We start from the raw sequence: 18,903 nt of genomic DNA, 5'->3' as shown, positions 1-18,903 counted from the left end.
ATCATAAACAGTCATGTGAAAAAATTAGGACATGTTAAATGTTCCGTTTTTTATTAACAAATGTGCACATATTAAACTCTAATCCTATTGTTTATTTACATATGGAAAATAGAGTACTTTAAGCAACAAAAATAATTTTGTTGTATTCATTAAACAAACGATATCAACAAAACGTGTGTTAACACACTCTATCGCCAGTGTGAGGAAGATCTTCCTCCCTCCTCTGTTTCAGAGATTTGAGTATCCATGTTTTCCTGAAAATTAGGTTTGAGCAAGAAAAAAAATAACAGACATTCATAAAAAATATTACAGATCAGAAAGATTATTTCAGCAAGTCATATCTCATAAATGATATTACATTAAGGGGAAAAAATAATCAAAGTATGCATGTATTTAATCACTACAATGTAGCAGACAGTGAACCATTTTTCCTTCTAGATCCATTCATGTGACACACTTAGCCTTCCCTCAGTGTCATTAGAGGAGGACTCTGTTGTCTTTGGCCCACTTTCTCAGGATCCTGATAATGTATTCAACCTGAAGGTTTGCTGAATTCTCCAGGAGGAGTAAAACCTCCTTGAGTAACTCCCTGCAGAACAAACAGGATATGTAAGGAAACAAGGTTGGATCGAAAATGCATCATGTGTCATGTTTATTTTAAATTAAATCACACCCACTCCAGCAAGAGAAAAGGCGATAAAATCACTGCAGAAGGAAGAGAATAACATACTTGGGCTCCTTGTTTGCCAGTATGAGCTGAAAGACGCCGACACATGCCCCTCTTTTGCCCTCCCAGTAATTGGAGCTTGGGTCCAGCTTCTCCAGGGCATCAAATGCTTTGGCAGAATAGAAAAACTGGCCCATCTGAAACAACACATGGCCACCATGATCTGATCTGCAAAGTCCAGCTTTAGAAACATTGGTATATGGGAATGCTGACAAGTTTTTTCAGAGATGGAAAAACGCCTTGAAAACAATTACACAAGACAATTTTTTTTTTATTATTTCTGTTTTGTTTTTGGTCTTGTCTTATTTCTGTTTGGGATATCGATTGGTTATAAGTCGATGTTTCAAACTGATGGCTTGAAATGGGCTGTTTTGTACTTTTTGGTAAATACCACTTGTATCTGTTGAGCCTGATGTGCTAAAGTACATGTCAAAAGAAAAAAGAAAAAAAAGAAGAAACATTTATATGTAAAGTTAAATTCTGAGTCATCCATCAGTTCTTCCTAATTGTCGTCCAATGAGAAACGCTTTCTTCAGGTCATTTGAAGTAAACATAAAACTTCTTCAGGGTTACTGAAAGCTAAATATAAATGCAGAACCATTTTTTCTCAGCAAGTGATTGCAATTCTGCAGATGGCAGTAGGAACACAAGGAGGTGGTAGGCGAGTTTGTTGTTCTCACAGATTATCTGTCTCATATTACACAGTCACATCTTTTTTAAAGCAGTTACATACTGCAGCTTTATATCAGATTGCTGTTATGACCTTAACCATGCTCCAAACCCACTGATGTAGCTGCAGAAAAACAATCCTGCCAGGAAGAGTGGGCCAACATGGAAGGCTCTTTGCCAATGTTTGATGGCTGCTGTTGCTGCCAAGGCAGGCAGAACCAGTTATTGGGTTTATGGGGCAATTACTTTTTCACATAGGGCCAGGTTGGCATGTATAGCTTTTTTTTATAACCTTAATGAATTAAATCATCGGCTAGAAACAGCATCTTGTATTCCCTAAGGCTATCTGTGCCTGATATTAAAATTGGTTTGATGTTCGGACACATTTAAGTGTGACCAATAAAAATGTGAAGGAGGCCAAACACTTTTCACAACACTGGACACGGGCCAAGGAGATGATGCTGTAATTTAAATTAGTTGCGATCCTGATGAAAATTATGCACCGCTCCACGAACAAAAAGCTTTGCAACATATCATCAGTAAAGCAATATATTTTTACCTTAAAAATGTTATATACTGAAGAGAAATGTTACTTTGTAATTTAATTCCTTAAAATTGGGCCTCTGTCTCTTTAAAAACTCCATGACATCGTCACAACATGGCTCCTCTATTAACCCTTTAACAACATTTTCACATTATTCAAGTTCCTTTCACTGAGAAGGAGCTTGAATAATGAGCTCAGCAAATGCAGTTTCACCAGGTGTTTGCTAATTACTGCTGGCTAGTCTGAAGGAGCTCAGTGGGGCAGGATTTATCAAATATGCATAAAAGAATCAAGGCAACACTCCAGGTAATTTTTTGCAGAGGAAATGACATTATTAAGCTCAAAAAAGTCATGTCTTTTTGGAAAAAGAAAACAAATACAGAATAAAATTGCTCAAAGCAAAAATAATTTTTTTACATAAAACTGCTCCTTTAGCTGACCTTAAAGGAAATTTCAAGAGTATCTCTTATTAAGTTCTCCTTTAGGAATAAGACAAGGCAAGAAGAAAGAGGAGGGTGTTACCTTGTAGCAGTCGTTGGCAATCATCTGCAGCATACTGAAGGAATCAGAGGAAGTGCCCATTTTCAGATAAAGCTCCCAGGCAAGCTGGCCCTTCTGGTTCATTATGTCTGACAGGAATAAGATCAGTGAGTTCAACAATCCGTCGCTCACAGGCAGCCTCAGCTTATGAAGATTCAAATTTGGGAAATATTGGAGGCCATGAGCAGCTTTTACTGCTGCAAATTAGGCCAGGAGAAGAAGGAAAATGCCCCAGTGAAGATATCCATTCCTTCTGCTGAGTGTAACATCAGCAGAGTGAAAGACGGAGCTTAAATTCGATGCAGGCCTGAGGCTAGAAATCTGGCAGCGATGTTAGATTCAGATCCAAGCCACAGTGAACCAGCATACAAGAGCTCTCAGATGTGATTCCCCATTCAGTTAAGGCATCTGAGTCAGGCCCGCATTCAAAAGGAAAATTTAAGATAATCTGTCTGTAAAAATCTGAGCTCAAGCAAATCTGAAGCGAATTGACACATTTAAGAGGTTTTCAGTAAAGAAATCGAACTGGCATTATTTTCCTTTTCATATCTTTTTTTGCTTATTATAATTTATTGGGGTTTTATGTGACAGACCAACACAAAGTAGTGAATAACTGTGAAGTGGAGGGGACAATAGTTCAGTCGGATTGGGTGGAGAACATCTAAGAACATCAATTTTAAAGTCAAACCACAGATTCTCCAACTAATTTAGGTCCAGGTTTGACCGGATGCTTTAATCTGAACCAGAGAAAAGCCACTTTTGCTACAAAATAAAACAATTTTCTAATCCTGCACTAATAAAATGTTTTATTATGAAAGTTAACAAAATTAAACAAGAATTTATTTCTATTTTCTGACAAAAGAAAAAAAAACTTTTGTAGAATGAGGTGAGCCTTTTCGATAAATAGGTAGCATAGTTTGAAGCTATTTACTTTTAAAAGCCTGTTGTAGATATTAAGAACTTATGAAAAAACTCATAAAATGTCCATTTCTTTTTGGCTTTGTAAGAGCCACAATGGAGAAGCCAAAGAGCAGAGAATGGAGCCGCGGGTTGCAGAAAACCTGATGTATGCCATCATAATGCCGTTCTGGATTTAAACATGCTGAGTGTCACTACAGCATGATGCTGCCACCAGCATCTAGTTTTTTCCTCCCAGAGTTTGCTGTGTTCCCTACTTGGCTTAAAGTTAGCTTTATACCGCTGTGAAGTCTGATGTTTGTTGCATAATGTTCTCTCGAAAACCTCAGATTTATACTGAGGTTTTCGAGATGATATTTCAAACCAGCTGCTAGCACTGGATTTTATTTAGCGGAATCTGAGAACGGGGCCTATTTGCAAAATGCTCAAAACTCCTAATCTTCCTTTTACTTTACAGTCTTTCTGAGCTTTCTGTTGGTGTATCACAAACAAACTGATGTTCAATGCTGTAACATGGAAGGAATGTGAGAAAGCTCTGTATTTGTGATTAAATGAACCGTCGCAAATTTTACTTCTATACGTACAACATCGAGCCAGCCAGCTGAGATAAACATAGTCCTCCTTGATCTTTTCATTCTGAATGAGCAGAAAAAGCTGAAAGGGAACAAAAAAATAAGCACAAAAAAGCACAGCAGAATCAATTGACGTCTGCAAAAGGCTCAATCAAAGTACCTCCTCTGCTTCTTTGTAGTTTCCCAGCGCCGCTTTAGCTTGAGCATAGTTGAAGTTGAATGTATCGTTGTAGAAGTAACTCTGGAAAAAGAAAAGCTTATACAGCTGTCATAACAAAATAAAATGAACCAGAATAGATTCACTTTCAGCACCACTTATCATTCAAGGCGATGCTTCATAACCAGGTTTCTTTATCCAACTTATAGCAGCACAAAAGCAGCACAGATACTCTACTAACCTTGATAGAGTTGAGATATATGAGAACATCCTCAAACTGTCTCAGGAGAAAAAAGCAGGAGGCCATGCACTGTCTGCCAGGGATAGTATCTGCAAAGAAAGAGAGAAAAATCTGCTCACACATTCCGGCTTTCAAAAATAATACTGGAGACAATTTCATCTGGCTTACCGCACTCGCTAGCTGAGCCGCCGACCAACTGAAAAAACCGCTGGGCGATTTTTAGGTGATCCTTCTTCAAAATACAGGAGCATAAAACTTATAGTCGTTTCACACGCAAAGCGGTCAGATGTACTGGCATGCAGGTCTTTTTACAAAAATGATCAGAAATACTCACTGATCCGATTTCTTGTCCAAGTGCAGCATTCACAACTCCTTTTAAAATATACTCCTGTCACAATTAGATTATTATTAGATCAAGCATATGAAGGAGAATTTGTAAAAATGAGAAATAATTATTTTTTGGGGGTCTTCCTGGTGCACTGTACATCTGACGTTAGTTTAGCTTGAAAATGAAAGTAACCTGCTGCCTTGAAAATGTAATTTAAGTCGACAAGACAGTTGTTTTGGTTTTAACTCAGAAATTAAAGTTCATGAAGTTGATTTAACAAGAGATAAGTTGTTTAAACATTGTTTTTTTAAGTTAATTAATCTTGAATTGTGAGTTTTAACTTAATGCTGCAATTTAAAACTAAATAATTATTTCACTACATACAAGAAAAATCAATTATTTTACTCACAATATCAAGTTAAAATAACTTATTTTACCATAGAATAATTTAAATTCCTGTTTCAAACTGTATGAACAAAATTTCTGATCTGATAATGAATTTTATTAAACGTCACATAAATGTTTTTGTGAACTAAATGTTCACAACATTTAGTGTGAACAGCACATTATCCTCAAGCATTAAAATGAATGTTTGCCTTAATAAAACACAGTGCACTAAGATACGATGATGTTTGTTAACTGACTGAATTGAACATCGTGTTTGTAATTTATTTTGGTTATTTGATATGTTCTTTCCTATAAGAGCTGAGAAAACAATTGGAAAACAAATAGTGCCGTCATTTCTAAGTAACAAGAGACTCAAACGTTTAAAATTGATTGTCACCTGAGGGGTAACGGGATCCAGATCTTGGATGAGGCTGTAAGCCTCCTGGACGTCGTCTAGAAATACAAAAACAGAGAATGTCAGTATCAGACTTCTCTGAGAAAGAGACAGAAAGTCCAAACAAGTTCAAGTCAAAAAAATAAAATAGTCATAGACAGAATTAATTTAACATGATTGCCGAGAGCTGATTGAATTAACAAAGACTGGCAGAGGATCTTCACATGTGCAACATCCCCTGCAATATAAAATACAAAAACGTCAACCTTAATCAAAGGAAAATATGCAGAACAATTTATCAATTTATTTTCCCTGTATTTGTTCAAGGCATCCAAACAAAGATCTCCCTCTGTGGTGAGTCAAATAAAGGTTTAAGAAAACTGTTCTGATGCTTTAACATTTATCTTTACTATTAGAATCAAAACAACCAATGCTGGTAAGAATCTGCAGCAGATTCTTCTCATCCTCTGTGTTACAGTGGTTAGAAAAATAAACTCTGAGTCAGAACTCCAAATGCAGCCTGATCGGTGCATTTCTATTGAAAAAAGCTTCTTTATTCCAAACAGACACATCCTTGGTTATAATGTGTGTGAAGTCAGATGCCAGAACATTTCTAACATTTTTTTCCCTGAGCTGTTCATGTCACGTCATTTCTTTTGATGGCTATTTCACATTTTTATTCTGCAGCCGTATTTTAACATTCCCAAACCCTTTATTTTCAACAGCATCTTATCCTTTAGTCTGCGTCTTCTTCCAAGATGGCTGCGATGTGCGTGCACACCTTGTCTCAGATAGTAGATGACCAGGTTGAGTCTAGCCTCGGGAATCACATCGATCAAAGGCGGCAGCACCTGCAGCGCGCCCTGCCCTTCCCGGAACACCACCTGCAGCACAAAGCAGTTCAGGGAGACAGGAAGCGCCGGCCTTGCTGCACGCATCCGTACAGTCCTCCGCGCTCGCAGCCGGAGATAATGGGAAGCTTACCAGGTTGTGTCGGATAAGCTCCTTAGCGAACTCAAAGGAGCAGGAGGAGATGTCGATTAGGTTCTTCAGCTCAGCCTGAGAGCAAGAAAGGCAACACACAAAATAAAACGGAAGATGTAAACAATTAAAAAAGAACAGCTGCTGATTTACAATGATCATTTAATAAAAGATATATAAAGCATGAGGTTTGTGTCCAAGCATCCATTTTCTAACACCCTTGTCCCTCAGTGGGGTCAGGAGGTGCTGCTGCCCATCTCCAGCTAACGTTCTGGGCGAGAGGCGGGGTTCACCCTGGACAGGTCGCCAGTCTGTCGCAGGGCAACACAGAGACAGACAGGACAAACAACCATGCACACACACTGACAGTCATGTTTTTGGACTGTGGGAGGAAACCAGAGTACCCAGAGAGAACCCACCATGCACAGGGAGAACATGCAAACTCCATGCAGAAAGATCGGGGCCGGGCAACCTTCTGGCTGCAAGGCAACAGCTCTACCAACTGCGCCACTGTGCAGCCCATGTCCAAACATGTTTTATTTATTTATTTCGAATACGATAGAAGAATGCAAAAGATACATATTTTTGCGCTACAATACTCTTAACGTGCTCGAGAACATTTAATAAACTTAAGACAAAATGTAGGAAATCTGTGTTTGGTTCATTTTTTTTCTTTGAAGTAATAAAACTTGTTGAGTTGGAAAGCCTGTTCATGTCCCTTTAAATGGTGCCACATTTACAGAAAAGTTGAGTATGTTGGTCACACTCAACATCCTCTCGTTCAATGGTTAACAGTTTTTGGTGGAGGGAGTATCATGCTGCAGCACAAAATCCCCGTCACTGGAAAAACAAGGAAACTGAAGGAAATCTGGAAGGACATTGAGACTTTCTGTCACACCAAGCAGATGAAATGCATGAGGAGGAGTCACATCCTCCTCCGTGTTTCCTTGTGAGATGGTTAAACATCCTCACTTTTCCTCCAGTTTTGCTCAAAAACTCAATCTGAGCAAGGAGTGAGACTGATTTCAGAGTATAGATCTATGTAAGCAAATGATTTGTGGTGTTTATTTAAATCTCACAAGCATTTGCTAAATACATATCCCCCAGAGTCCAATAAACTCTTTCTTTCTCATGTATGGAAAGCTAGTAGGGTCAAAAAACATGCAACATTTGATGTGACTTTCACATGCAAAGTACATTTTTTATCATGCAAACAACTGTGTTCGCAACTTTAAGCCAATCACAGACAGCTGGTTTTTGTCTGGTCAGATGAAAAATCAATCACAACCAGCAGAAATTAGAAAACAAAACATTAAGATTTGAGAAAAACAAAAGTTTAATATAATCATATTGTATTATATTAAGTAGTTAAGTATGCAAATAAGTTTACTTTTTACATTTCAGGTAGTATTTCAACATTTCTTAAGCTACAATGTAAAATATTTAGCAGTTTAACATCAGACTTTTAGCGATAGACCTAGTCAAAGTAGCTCAATCTCTTATCAGTCAACTCTTATACCCCACACTTTTGAAAAGCACGCTATGCCACTGAGGCTAATATTGTTGGGCACTACTGTGAAGTAAATAATTAAACTGAAATATGTCTTGTTTCTTTAAACTTAAAGGTATAAGAATAAGATGTTTGGCTTCAGAAGAGAGGATTTGGAAGCAGTAAATGATTTATTACAACAAAGCTTTGTTACAGCAAATAAATAATCAACCAAACATTAATTTTCCTCACTTCTTTTGCTAAATTTAGTCAGTTGCACCTTTAAGCTTCCTCAACGTTTAGTAGATGAAACATTTGTACCTCTGCTGCTTTGCCGTTGTACAGCCTGAAATGGTTGCAGGCTTTGAGGTTGAGCGCTATGGTTGAATCCGGGATGTTCTGCAGGTAAACGGCCAGAACCTCCTGAGACACATCATAGTAGTCCAGCTTGTAGTAACACAGAGCCACGTAAACTTTCAGAGCCAGGTAATCTCTGTAATCACGGCATAGAGCGAGAGGGAAAAGAAATACGCTGCTTAGGGAGAAGATAAGACGAAATGCTGATTAAACTTTGAATAATGTCGGCTCAAACAGGAATCTAAAAAGCTAATATAAGCTGCAGTGCTCTGTAAAAGTATTCACATTTTTTTGTTTTGGCACCTTAAAACCACAAACTTCAACATATTTTATTTGGATTTGGCATAATGGACCAGCACAATGAACGGTATTATTATGAGGTGGGAGGAAAAGAATGAGCCTCTCCATAGTCTGAGGATGGATACGCATGAATGTAATTGCATAATAAGTTAGCATTGATTGTAATCTGAGCAGTTTTTACTGCGTACAATTGATTGTGATTATGGTAAATTTCCAGTATTTTTTGTGGCAGTAATAAAAGTGATAACTAGAATCAGTAAATGTGGATAAATGTGCAACAGTTTCAGACTTTTACTTTTAAGAAGTATTGAAAATATGCTAAATTTGTCTGCTGTTTCATAATTTTGCGCTACTCTGTGATGGTCTGCTGTGAAAAATCCCAATGAAGCACATTGAAGTCTGTCTCTGTCACATAGCAAAACAGGAAAAAGTTCAAGTGGTGTGAATTTAGTTTTGCTCCATAATGTGTGAAGTCCATGAAGTCTAACACTGGTGCATTAAAACCTCTCATCTGCCACGGTGGTTTTGGAGCACCAGGACTGTGAAGCTAATTTCAGAGTGAGAGGACAGACGAAGTTCAGACCTGTTCTGCAGCAGAAGGCGTTTATAGATGTCTATAGCCTCTTCGTAGTGAGAGCGCATGTAGTGGATGGAGGCCAGGCTCAGCTGATCCTCTGTTACATCCTCCAGGTTCTGGTGGAAGGCCATCAGTCGCTTTTCGTCCTTAAACTGAGACGCAGCGTTACAGGAAGAGATCAAAACACAAAATAAAACACAAATACTGGGGTGAACTGAATACATTTTCAGAAGACTGTTTAATGAAGCCAAAAAGAAGCTGTAGCTGCTAAACCTTGTGCTCCAGGTGAAACAGCAGCCGGTTTTGGAGAGGGGACATCGGCGCTACAGAGAGCGAGAGGGGACAAGATTAGTGAATAAAGACAGGACTCATCAGGAAGCATCACTCTTTTGCTTCCAAGAGTCACATTAGAGGCTGAGAAGCATTTTAAACTTTTATTATACGGAAATCACAACATCACTGGCAGGTGTTTACCAGCTGGTTACTTCCATTGCTGAGGAAACAAATTGGGCAACTTACCTAGACATGTAGAAAATAATGGAGAACTGGATGACAGATAAGAGACTGAAATTGTATTTAGTCAAACTACTTTTTATATTAACTCACACAAATGAAAGGAACTGTTTGCTGACATCTAATGATCAAGTTGTGGATAGCAACTATCGTTTGTTTTGCTTTTTTTGTCACATATATAAATGTTTCAGATCATTCTTAAATTTTTAATGTCAGACAAAGGTAACGTGAGTAAGTACTGGGGTGCACCGATTGCAGTTTACCAATTTTTAAAAAGTCTGACCTGCCGATTCCGATTTTGGCCGATACCATTTTTTTGTCTGGAATGTCAATAAATATAGCAAGAAAGTTGCTGAGTTGGTAACAGTGGGTGGCTACAAACGTGCAGACGTGACCTGATGGTTTGGACCTTTGCTGAGGCCGAGAAGATCCGGGGAAAAGATGGTGTGTTTATAGACTGAGAACAGCAGGAGTTTTTCATTTTGATGCATTTCATGGAAGTAGAAAAACATCTAAATATTTCATTATTTCAGAGTTTATATCCATTCAAGAAAAATTTTGTCTATTCCAAACTATCCTTCTCTAGAAACTATAACTATGGAGTCTGCAAGAAGATTAGGATTAGAAACAGACAAGTACCGGCAAGGAGTAAGGAATGTTTGGAAGAGACAAACAAACCCATGAACGTTTGTCTATCAGACCTCATCTGATGGTATGACGTCTAACTCAAAACAGGAGATGAGCCGATATGAAGACATGGAGGCTCCTAATAATCTATTTCACCTTAAACCAAGCTCTCTGAAACTTTAGGTAAAGGAGGGAGGCTGGGAATTCATAAGAGTCACCCTCATCATCCAGATGAAAACAGCAAAGTGCCTTAAAGGTAACTTATTAAGTTTCCTTTAAACCGGTGAGGATAGGTCTATGGTGAAAACATGTTTTACCCAAAATCATTCTTAGATAATGAGATTTCAGTCTCATCAGTTGTTCCTATTTTCATCTCCTTTCAGAATGAGCTGTTTTAGGGCATCTTGTCACTTTAAATGCAAAAAAAAACTGCTGCTGGCCACGGCCCCCCATCCAATGTTAATACTCCTGCATGGAAATGGCTGCAAACAGATGCGCAATTATACAACCGTACATCTTTGAAAAGCATAAGTGGAGCCTCCTGCACAACCAACAGGAAATCAGCAAGTGGTTTCTGGATATAAGTCAACAACAAAACACTTTTCTTTTCCAGCAGCCATTGTACAACGCATACAGCTGCAAAATCAGCCAACCGAACGTGATGGAGCTCCGCTTTGGTTGCTAGATAACCAGGCTCATTTTTCAAACACCAAAAAACATTAACTTATTGCCAAGAAATGGCTGTAGGTAATTTTTAAGCAATTGGGCTGTTTTTAGAAGCAGTTGAGATCCAAATGGAAGAAAACAAAAAGTGGAAAATGTGAGTTTTGCACAATAGGTGCCCTTTAAGTTCATTAGGACAAAAGTCCATGATGGTAAGTTGAAAAGTGAATGTCTCAGACAGCAGAAACCCAGGGAGGAAAAGAGGTTGGTGCATTCTTATTGGTTGAGCATGAGGCTCCACTTCAGCTTTTCAAAGATGTACGGTTGGATAATGGCAAGTAGGAGGTACAATCATGAACCAATAAAACTCTGCAAAGAAAGAACAACCTGCAGATTGAAAAATGGCTGAAATGCGGCAGAAGAGTTCAATAGACACTAGCTTGTTGGTGCAGATCCACAAAAAGACAACAAAAACAACCGTGTACACTCTTCCTTCATCTGAAGCTAATTTTTGATAAACCTGACTTGTATGCATTTGGACTGCTGGAGGGAGTAAGAGTACCCAGAGAAAACCCACTAAATCCTTTAAGTCTGTAGCAACCACAAGATATTCTTGAACATTCCTGGTGTCATGTTCCCATTTCTGAACAGGGAAAACATGCAGCCTCCACACAGAAACTGACTCTATGTTTTATAAATAAGTGATTGCACTGAACATTGTTCTTTATGAATGTCTACTAAACTAAAAGTATGTGCAGCATTTTCGTGCTAAATCATACATGTACAATAAAAGATCTTAAAAAACAAATTTCAGCAAAAGTTAACATTATGCTAACAGAGTTTTGCTGAAGTCGGTACCTTTCGACGCCGCCTCCTCAGCTTCTTTATAAAGCCCCAGAAAAAACAGGGCACAGCCCAGATAGACCCACACCTCTGCAGGACAATCCGGCTTCTTGGTCAGAGATTTGTACTCCTGTCAGAACATGTAGTCAGAGCCGTGAGTAAAATGATTTTATGTATACAGAAGTATACATCTACTATATTGTTCACATCTTGTTTGCCCTGATAAAAAAAGTAATTTAGGGGGGAAAAGAATTACCTCCATGGCTCTCTTGTAATCACCAAGGTGAAATGCACAGTAGCAAATCCACAGGTCTGTATTCTCATGTTTTTCTCCAATGCTTCTCTGAAACTAAAGAGTAAACAGCCTTTCAGATAAGAATAATATTCCATCTCTTCAAAAAACAAAAGATCTACAATGTCTTGTAATTGCTAAACTAAAACTTTGAGCTTGGCATTTTAGTTTGGGTCTTTATGGAGGTTATTTACATTTACGCCTTTAATTCTTACACATTTTGCCTGGTTACTTCCACAAACTTCAGTGTGTTTTATAGGAGCTGAATGTGACAGACGAAGTCAAATATAAATGTGAAACAGGGAAACCACATTTTGACACAAACAATTTTGCCCATTCTTCTTTGCAAAATAGCTCTGGCTTTACAGCTGGATGTTTAACGCATCAGTCGCATTGCCACAGATTATTCAAAGTATTTAGCTTGGATATAATTAAAAAAGTTCAGTTTTGGTTTTATGAAAAACTACGAATAGTATCTATTTTGCTTTCCTTTCAGCAATGTCTTTCTTTTTGACATATCTCCATACAGGTCAGATTTAGGGAGAACAAAACTAATCACTGTCCTGTTAACATTCTCCCACCTGAATTATCAATTTCTATAGTGCAGCTCCTCCAAAGTTACTAAGGGCTTCTGTTTGTCTATCGCATAAAATCCTGAAGAAATATATTAAAATGTATAGTTATTATGTGACAAAGTGCCAAGGAGTATGAATATTTCAGCAAAAACGTTTGCAATTTTCTATCAATCCACTTAAATCTTTTCAAATGTCTATTGCACTATTTTTTATCACTGGGAGATGCATTACCTCCAGCAACGTTAAGGCACCCAGGTAGTCTCTCTGCTGAAGGTACTCCTCCAAACTGGGGACCTTGGTTTTGTTTTTCTTCTTTTTATCACTGATGCTCTCCAGTGTCTCTTCTCCCACAGCTGGCTTCACGCGTGACAGAATCTGACAACAACCATATTAATGATGAGCGCATATAGTCATCCTCAGATGTGACAATGCCAAAAAATACTAATTTTATGCAAAGAATAAACCCTCCTGCATGATAGTTACACTCGAACATTAACAGCATAAACAAGTTTTCTCACCATTTCGAGGTGTATATCTTGAGGACCTCAGTGTTAGCTAAGTCTTGTTTATCACTACGGTAACGGAAAACACTCTTATGTTCACCTCCGCGCCACTTAAATATATCGCTGTAATTTTGAGTAAGTTATATCTTATAAAAGAAAATCAAATAAAACTTTCAAAACTCAAAATATAATCAGAAAATTATCGCCATCTTCCAATCCTTTGCAGCAGATTTGCTAAAACGTTTCTTAGTAACGTTAGCTCGCTATGAGCTAAGCTCTAACGGCCCCGGCATAAGTTGGAGCTTCCGTCGACAGCTTTTCAAGCTAAAAGCACGACAAAAATAGCTTAACATTTAAAAACCTTTTCCAGCTTCACAGTTGCTTGTTGTGTTATTTCCACTAAGTTAAATACAAAAAAAAAATCCAGCGCAGGTTATACAAACAGCTTAGCGATGAAAATGTTAAAAACCTAATAACTTAAAGGGGGTATATTTTGTAGGAAAACCCAATATAGCTTGCCTATCTCATGTTGAGCTTCACTTTTCAGCGTTTTAGTCTTAGTTGCTTAGCAACCACGAGCTTCAGTTTTTTTCGCTTCTTTGTTTTGACTTTGGTATAGATGAAGAAAAAACGCAACCTACGTCTTACGGATGACAATTACACTTTTTCAATCTATATCTACATGGAAAACACAGCAATTTCACCGTGTCTGCTTAGGAGGTTCAATTTAAGTTTTGCGGCCAGCCACAGGCGGTGCCCCAGTGGCCTAATGGATAAGGCACTGGCCTCCTAAGCCAGGGATTGTGGGTTCGAGTCCCATCTGGGGTGAGCTACTTTTTTCTTTTTTATTTTTCTTTGTGATTTGTAGGATATAGTTCTTGTTTCTTCACGTATTTAAATTTCAAGTTCATCCAAACATTTACTAATGTGCAGCTGTGATATATTGAAATCCAACGTGACGCAATACATGCAAAGTAAGGCCTTCAATCCCAATAGTTGGAGTGATACACAATTTTCTATTTTTTTGTGGCAAATAAAAGTTTAAAAAGTATGCTTTTTATCCCACAACCACATGCCTTCAGAGGAAACCTATTTTTACCTGTATGTAGAAAGTCATGTTTCAGCTTTGAAACGTGACTTTCTGCATCTTTACATGATCTCCTCTTGGTCATGTAAAGAGAACAATCTAGAAGAATCCATTCACATGCTGCTTCACCATCAATGCTGAATGGCTAGGATAATGACATCACTGATGCAAATCATGCAAAAGAGTTTAGAAATCAACCCAACTTGCAAACAAAGAAGAAACTGTGTTCTCAGAATGTCTTGGAGAGCTGATTTGAGTAACAAATTAGATGTACTTAGTGAAGAATGAGAGTTTTATGCTTGTTTTGCTGCTGTCTTGCATGCTAACTTTCTTTGGAAATGTACAAATCTGTAGAAATTGACATTCAAATTCAAAGATATTTTATTGATTTCAAAGGAAATTTAAATGTTGTAGCTCATTTATTCAAAGTCTTCAAAGAGTTATTGCAGGCAGTGATGACTGTTGGCAGGAAAGATCTCCTGTAGCGGTTTGTGTTACAGTGAATTTGAAGAAGCCTCTGAGTGAAGGTACTCGTTTTTTCCCAAGACAGTCTAATGAAGAGGATGGTCAGGGTTGTTCATAATTTTCTTGACCATGAAGAATCATTCTTTGCTTTTTATAATCACCTTGATTATTGGAAATTGGATCATTTTGGATTATGATTAAAAAAATGTTGTCACTGATGGTGTTCCATAAATGCTTCACTTTGGTTTCTAGATTCTTGGTTCTTTATTTTACTGTTCATGTATTGGTTTACATATGTTTTCCAGTATTTGTAGCATTGAGATCTGTTTAACCTCTTCTCATCAACTCCTTTTCTCATTTTTTTAAACATTTTTATTTATATAAATATTCATTATTTACATTACATTCAATAAATATTCATTTATAAATATATTTATGCAACTAAACCAGGGGTCTTCAGCCTTAACAATCCAAAGAGTAATTTGTGCCTTCACTCCAGCTAAATAAAATTTGTTTAGTTTTTTTAAAAAGACAGCTTTTATTTTTGATAAATTTTTATTAAAGAAAACTTAGTAAATATTGTAGCTGCCACAATTTAATTTATATTTTTAGACTCAATGTTGCAGAAAAGAAATAAAGTAATTCATTTTTTATTAACTGCAATCTGCATAATCTAAACAGGAATACTATTTCTCCTTCAACATTTAAATACAAATGCTTTATCATATTCAGCCACATTCATATTTAGCATTATAAAAGTATGAAATCCTGCTGTCAAATTGAAAATGTAAGCTCTTTATATTTTGCATTTTAATTCCTGCATGTGGCATAAACTCTATGAGTAAATTTGAATAATTTCTTGGACATATGGGAGAGAAACTAAAGACAGAAGTATTAATCTGAGACTAATACTCACCTTTGTATATTGATAGTATCAACATTTAGATTGATATGCCCAGCCTTACTCATGAGGACTGACACAAATTTTCTTACGACTTTTCAGATTTTCATCTGTAAAAATATTTTATAAATCATGCCCTGTTTTCCTTCTACTTCACCATTTATATTGGTCTGTCTCTCTAAACGCTTATAAAGTTTGTGAGAATGAAAAAGTGAAAACAAGCAATAAATTGCTTGCAATAAATTCCTTGAATGTTGCTTTCCAAATGAAATCTTATCCAGGTAGCCTTACAAGAAGAAAAGTCTTGAAGAAAAGCACAAGCTAAGTTATGATGCAAATTAATTTTTCCTCAGGGCAGCCTTTGAAACACTTTGAATATTCATCACAAAAGGATTTGTTTCAAAGGCGAGTTTTGCTGCTTTGTTTAAGAACTCATGGATAGTATTTTTTGTGTATGAAAATGTGAATTCTTCAATGTCTGTAAAGGAAAGGGTAAAATCAGCGAGTCAGTCAGTTGCTCTTGTGCAAAGCCACCGTCAGGATGGAGAGGATCGTCTTCACGCTGCTCATTGCCACAAATGCCTGCTGTTGGTGTGAGAAATACAAGTTTGTCGAGGAAAACAAAAATTGGCCTGATGCTAGGAAACACTGCATGGATAACTTTACTGACTTTTTGGCTCTCACCAGTGAAGAAGAGGAGCAGGTGTTCAAAAAATTTGCGAATGATGACAAGAAAGGATGGATCGGCCTCTACTGGGATAAGCCTAGTATCAAGTGGAAATGGTCCGGAGGGGAATTTGTCACCTACCACAACAATCTCGACTTATCGGTCAACCTGACTGGGACAGACCCGCCACGCATCGCTCAAAATGCCTTTTGGACCAGCTCTGCATGGGAATGGAGATCAGGAGACGACCGCTACAGCTTCTTCTGCGTGAACATGGTGCCAGTAGCGGAAGAGAAGACCTGGGAGGACGCTTTGGATCACTGCAGAGAGAAAAACACCGACCTCCTCAGCCTGCTCTCTTTGACAGAGAGTCTTATGGGTCAAGGAGAGATCCAGTCGTCCGACTACACCAAGCAGGTGTGGATCGGCCTGCGTTACCTTGGGAACAGCTGGATGTGGGTGAACGGAGACCCGATGCCGTACGAGGCCTGGCCAGAGGGAGATCAGGACCACATGTGTCCGATGCTGAGACGCTGCGTGGCTTTGACCAAACAGGGGGCCTGGGAGAGCAGGGACTGCCAGGAGAAACACAGCTTCATCTGCGCCTGAGTCTGGCTTCCAAACACTTCACATATCTAACTGCTCTGGTTTAGGCTGGTTTGGTACCATCCCTGGTTATTCTGGCTTAATCAAACTCTAGTTTGTTTGTCTAGAAAGTCTGGTTCGTTTGGGGAAGTGTGAATGTGCAACCAGACTCTGGTCCACTTAAAAACGTAGGTCTCGGTTCGATTAAAGTGAACTATAACCCAGGGCATTCTGGGTAAATACAACAAAAACAAACTCACGTCTAGCACTAACGGGAGAAATAGTATCCGATCTTAAACCAACAACAAAAGAGAAATACTACAACTGCTAAAATCTGACTTCACTGAGTTTTAGTTTACATTTTGTGTTGTTTCTTTCAGTGGTTCAAGTGAGGAGGGGAACAGCTTTTTCAAAGAGTTTAATTTGTTTGACACAGTGCAGCCTGTAAGTGAACTGCACCAGCTGAAAATATAACAATTGTAGTAATTTTTTGTCCCCATTCAAACCAAGTCTATCAGACTATCAAGTGTGGAAACACCCTTAGTAGAGTTTATCTGTTGTTACTCATATTTATTTCTGGCTACATTTATTCTGTTTTATGATATTTATTCATTTATTTTGTTGTAAAACTCAAAGGAACATGTAGAATATGGATCAAGATCACTTAGAGCTTAATGCAAACTCAAAAAACACTGCTTGCTGTATGTATCAAAAATAACTTAAAAGAAATTTGACGTCAAAATTTGATGCCTTGAATTTAGGACTCTGTCTCTTTAAGAAGCTTCTACTCTTTCCAACGCTCTGCTCTCAATAAACACTGGTGTAAAACTTTTGGCTGATACATCATACTTCTTCTGTTTTTTCATTTTTTTTCCATAATGAACTTTTAATGGACATTTAATCGTGATGTTGCTCTAATCAAATAATTTCATGTAACCTTAAACTTATGCGCATGGCATTCTTACACTCTTATTATTATGGTTCATCTACTTGTAGACTAACAAAAAGAATGACAATGATTGAAGTCAACTTTTTCTTAAGGAAAAACAACCATTTTTATATATATATATATATATATATATATATATATATATATATATATATACACAATATACATACATATATATATATATATATATATATATATATATATATATATATATATATATATATATGTTTCTCACACTCTTTACATTTACTGTTTTACTGTGTGTTGTTCTTATTGTGCTGTATAAACTTAGGTGAATCAGACAATGACTCTTTCATCTTTGGTGTTTTATTCATACCAGTTCACAACGTATGAACTCAAGAATACGATGTGTGCTCACAAGATCTGATTTCTGAGAACTACAAGTGCATAAAATGTAATATTGTTGGTAATCTTTATTGTATCTTTGGCTTCACATTGTAGTTAAAAAATATAAAACACATGATGCATAATAAAAACAAGATCACAAACTGACAACGGACTCAACTTCAAGTCTACATAATGAACTGAGGATAAAAGAGGCATAAAAACACAAAGATCAACCAATAAAGGTTTCAAGATGTATGAATTCATTAATCACTTCATAAAAACAAGATAAATGCTGACTTATTGACCAATCACGAGCAGTCCTTTACTCTTTAATTAGCAAACAAATCACTTGTTTTACACTTTTCAATTTAATAAGTTTATCATCATTGTGATTAAACAAGCAGATTACTTCACTGTGTGATTTGAAGCCAACCAGTATCACATCATTTACATACAAAGATGGTAATGTAAATTTGTAAGTTGCATCTCATTTGTGGAGAAATCCCCTGAGGTGCCTCTGTATCCAAATAACAGAGGTCACCACAGATTGGTGGTTCCAAATGCCACAACAAGCAGTGTCTGCCGGCGACGTCTTCATTCTACCGTGTGGTTGATAAAAATGGCTCCTGGTCCACATGTTTCTACCATTTAGATCAAGGGCGTAGGTTCGGTCTAAGTTTTGGTGGGGACCTTGGTGGGGACCT

General features: G+C 37.5%; 2 protein-coding genes and 1 non-coding gene across 4 annotated transcripts; 2 read left to right on the top strand and 1 right to left on the bottom strand.

Moving 5' to 3' along the window:
• Nucleotides 1-39: 39 nt before the first annotated feature.
• ift56 (intraflagellar transport 56) lies at nucleotides 40-13,698 on the bottom strand. Of its 2 annotated transcripts, none has more exons than XM_015037653.1 (18): nucleotides 13,213-13,698; nucleotides 12,926-13,069; nucleotides 12,084-12,176; nucleotides 11,843-11,957; nucleotides 9,455-9,504; nucleotides 9,188-9,333; nucleotides 8,269-8,440; nucleotides 6,462-6,536; nucleotides 6,259-6,361; nucleotides 5,481-5,536; nucleotides 4,703-4,756; nucleotides 4,537-4,600; nucleotides 4,369-4,457; nucleotides 4,131-4,211; nucleotides 3,983-4,052; nucleotides 2,463-2,569; nucleotides 731-864; nucleotides 40-589 (listed from the first exon to the last, which is right to left on the bottom strand). In XM_015037653.1, exons 1-18 carry the CDS (start codon nucleotides 13,213-13,215, stop codon nucleotides 478-480), a joined length of 1,668 nt encoding a protein of 555 aa, XP_014893139.1. In that variant the 5' UTR covers nucleotides 13,216-13,698; the 3' UTR covers nucleotides 40-477. The 2 variants fall into 2 exon arrangements, with proteins under 2 accessions (XP_014893139.1, XP_014893146.1); XM_015037660.1 differs by lacking the exon at nucleotides 13,213-13,698 and adding an exon at nucleotides 12,701-12,773 and having other exon boundaries at nucleotides 12,926-13,018.
• Nucleotides 13,699-13,952: 254 nt separating this feature from the next.
• On the top strand, nucleotides 13,953-14,025 carry trnar-ccu (transfer RNA arginine (anticodon CCU)). The gene has a single exon. It is a non-coding gene; the product is annotated as a tRNA-Arg (tRNA).
• A 1,969-nt stretch (nucleotides 14,026-15,994) lies between these two features.
• Nucleotides 15,995-17,268, top strand: LOC106950701 (snaclec stejaggregin-A subunit alpha-like). The gene has a single exon (XM_015037727.1). It carries the CDS (start codon nucleotides 16,192-16,194, stop codon nucleotides 16,924-16,926), a length of 735 nt encoding a protein of 244 aa, XP_014893213.1. The 5' UTR covers nucleotides 15,995-16,191; the 3' UTR covers nucleotides 16,927-17,268.
• Nucleotides 17,269-18,903: the final 1,635 nt, after the last annotated feature.

The sequence above is a fragment of the Poecilia latipinna genome, unplaced genomic scaffold (assembly GCF_001443285.1).
Source record: "Poecilia latipinna isolate Pla-1442-1.1 unplaced genomic scaffold, P_latipinna-1.0 Scaffold25, whole genome shotgun sequence".
Taxonomy (NCBI): Eukaryota; Metazoa; Chordata; class Actinopteri; order Cyprinodontiformes; family Poeciliidae; genus Poecilia; species Poecilia latipinna.
This window is presented reverse-complemented; position numbering and strand designations above follow the sequence as displayed.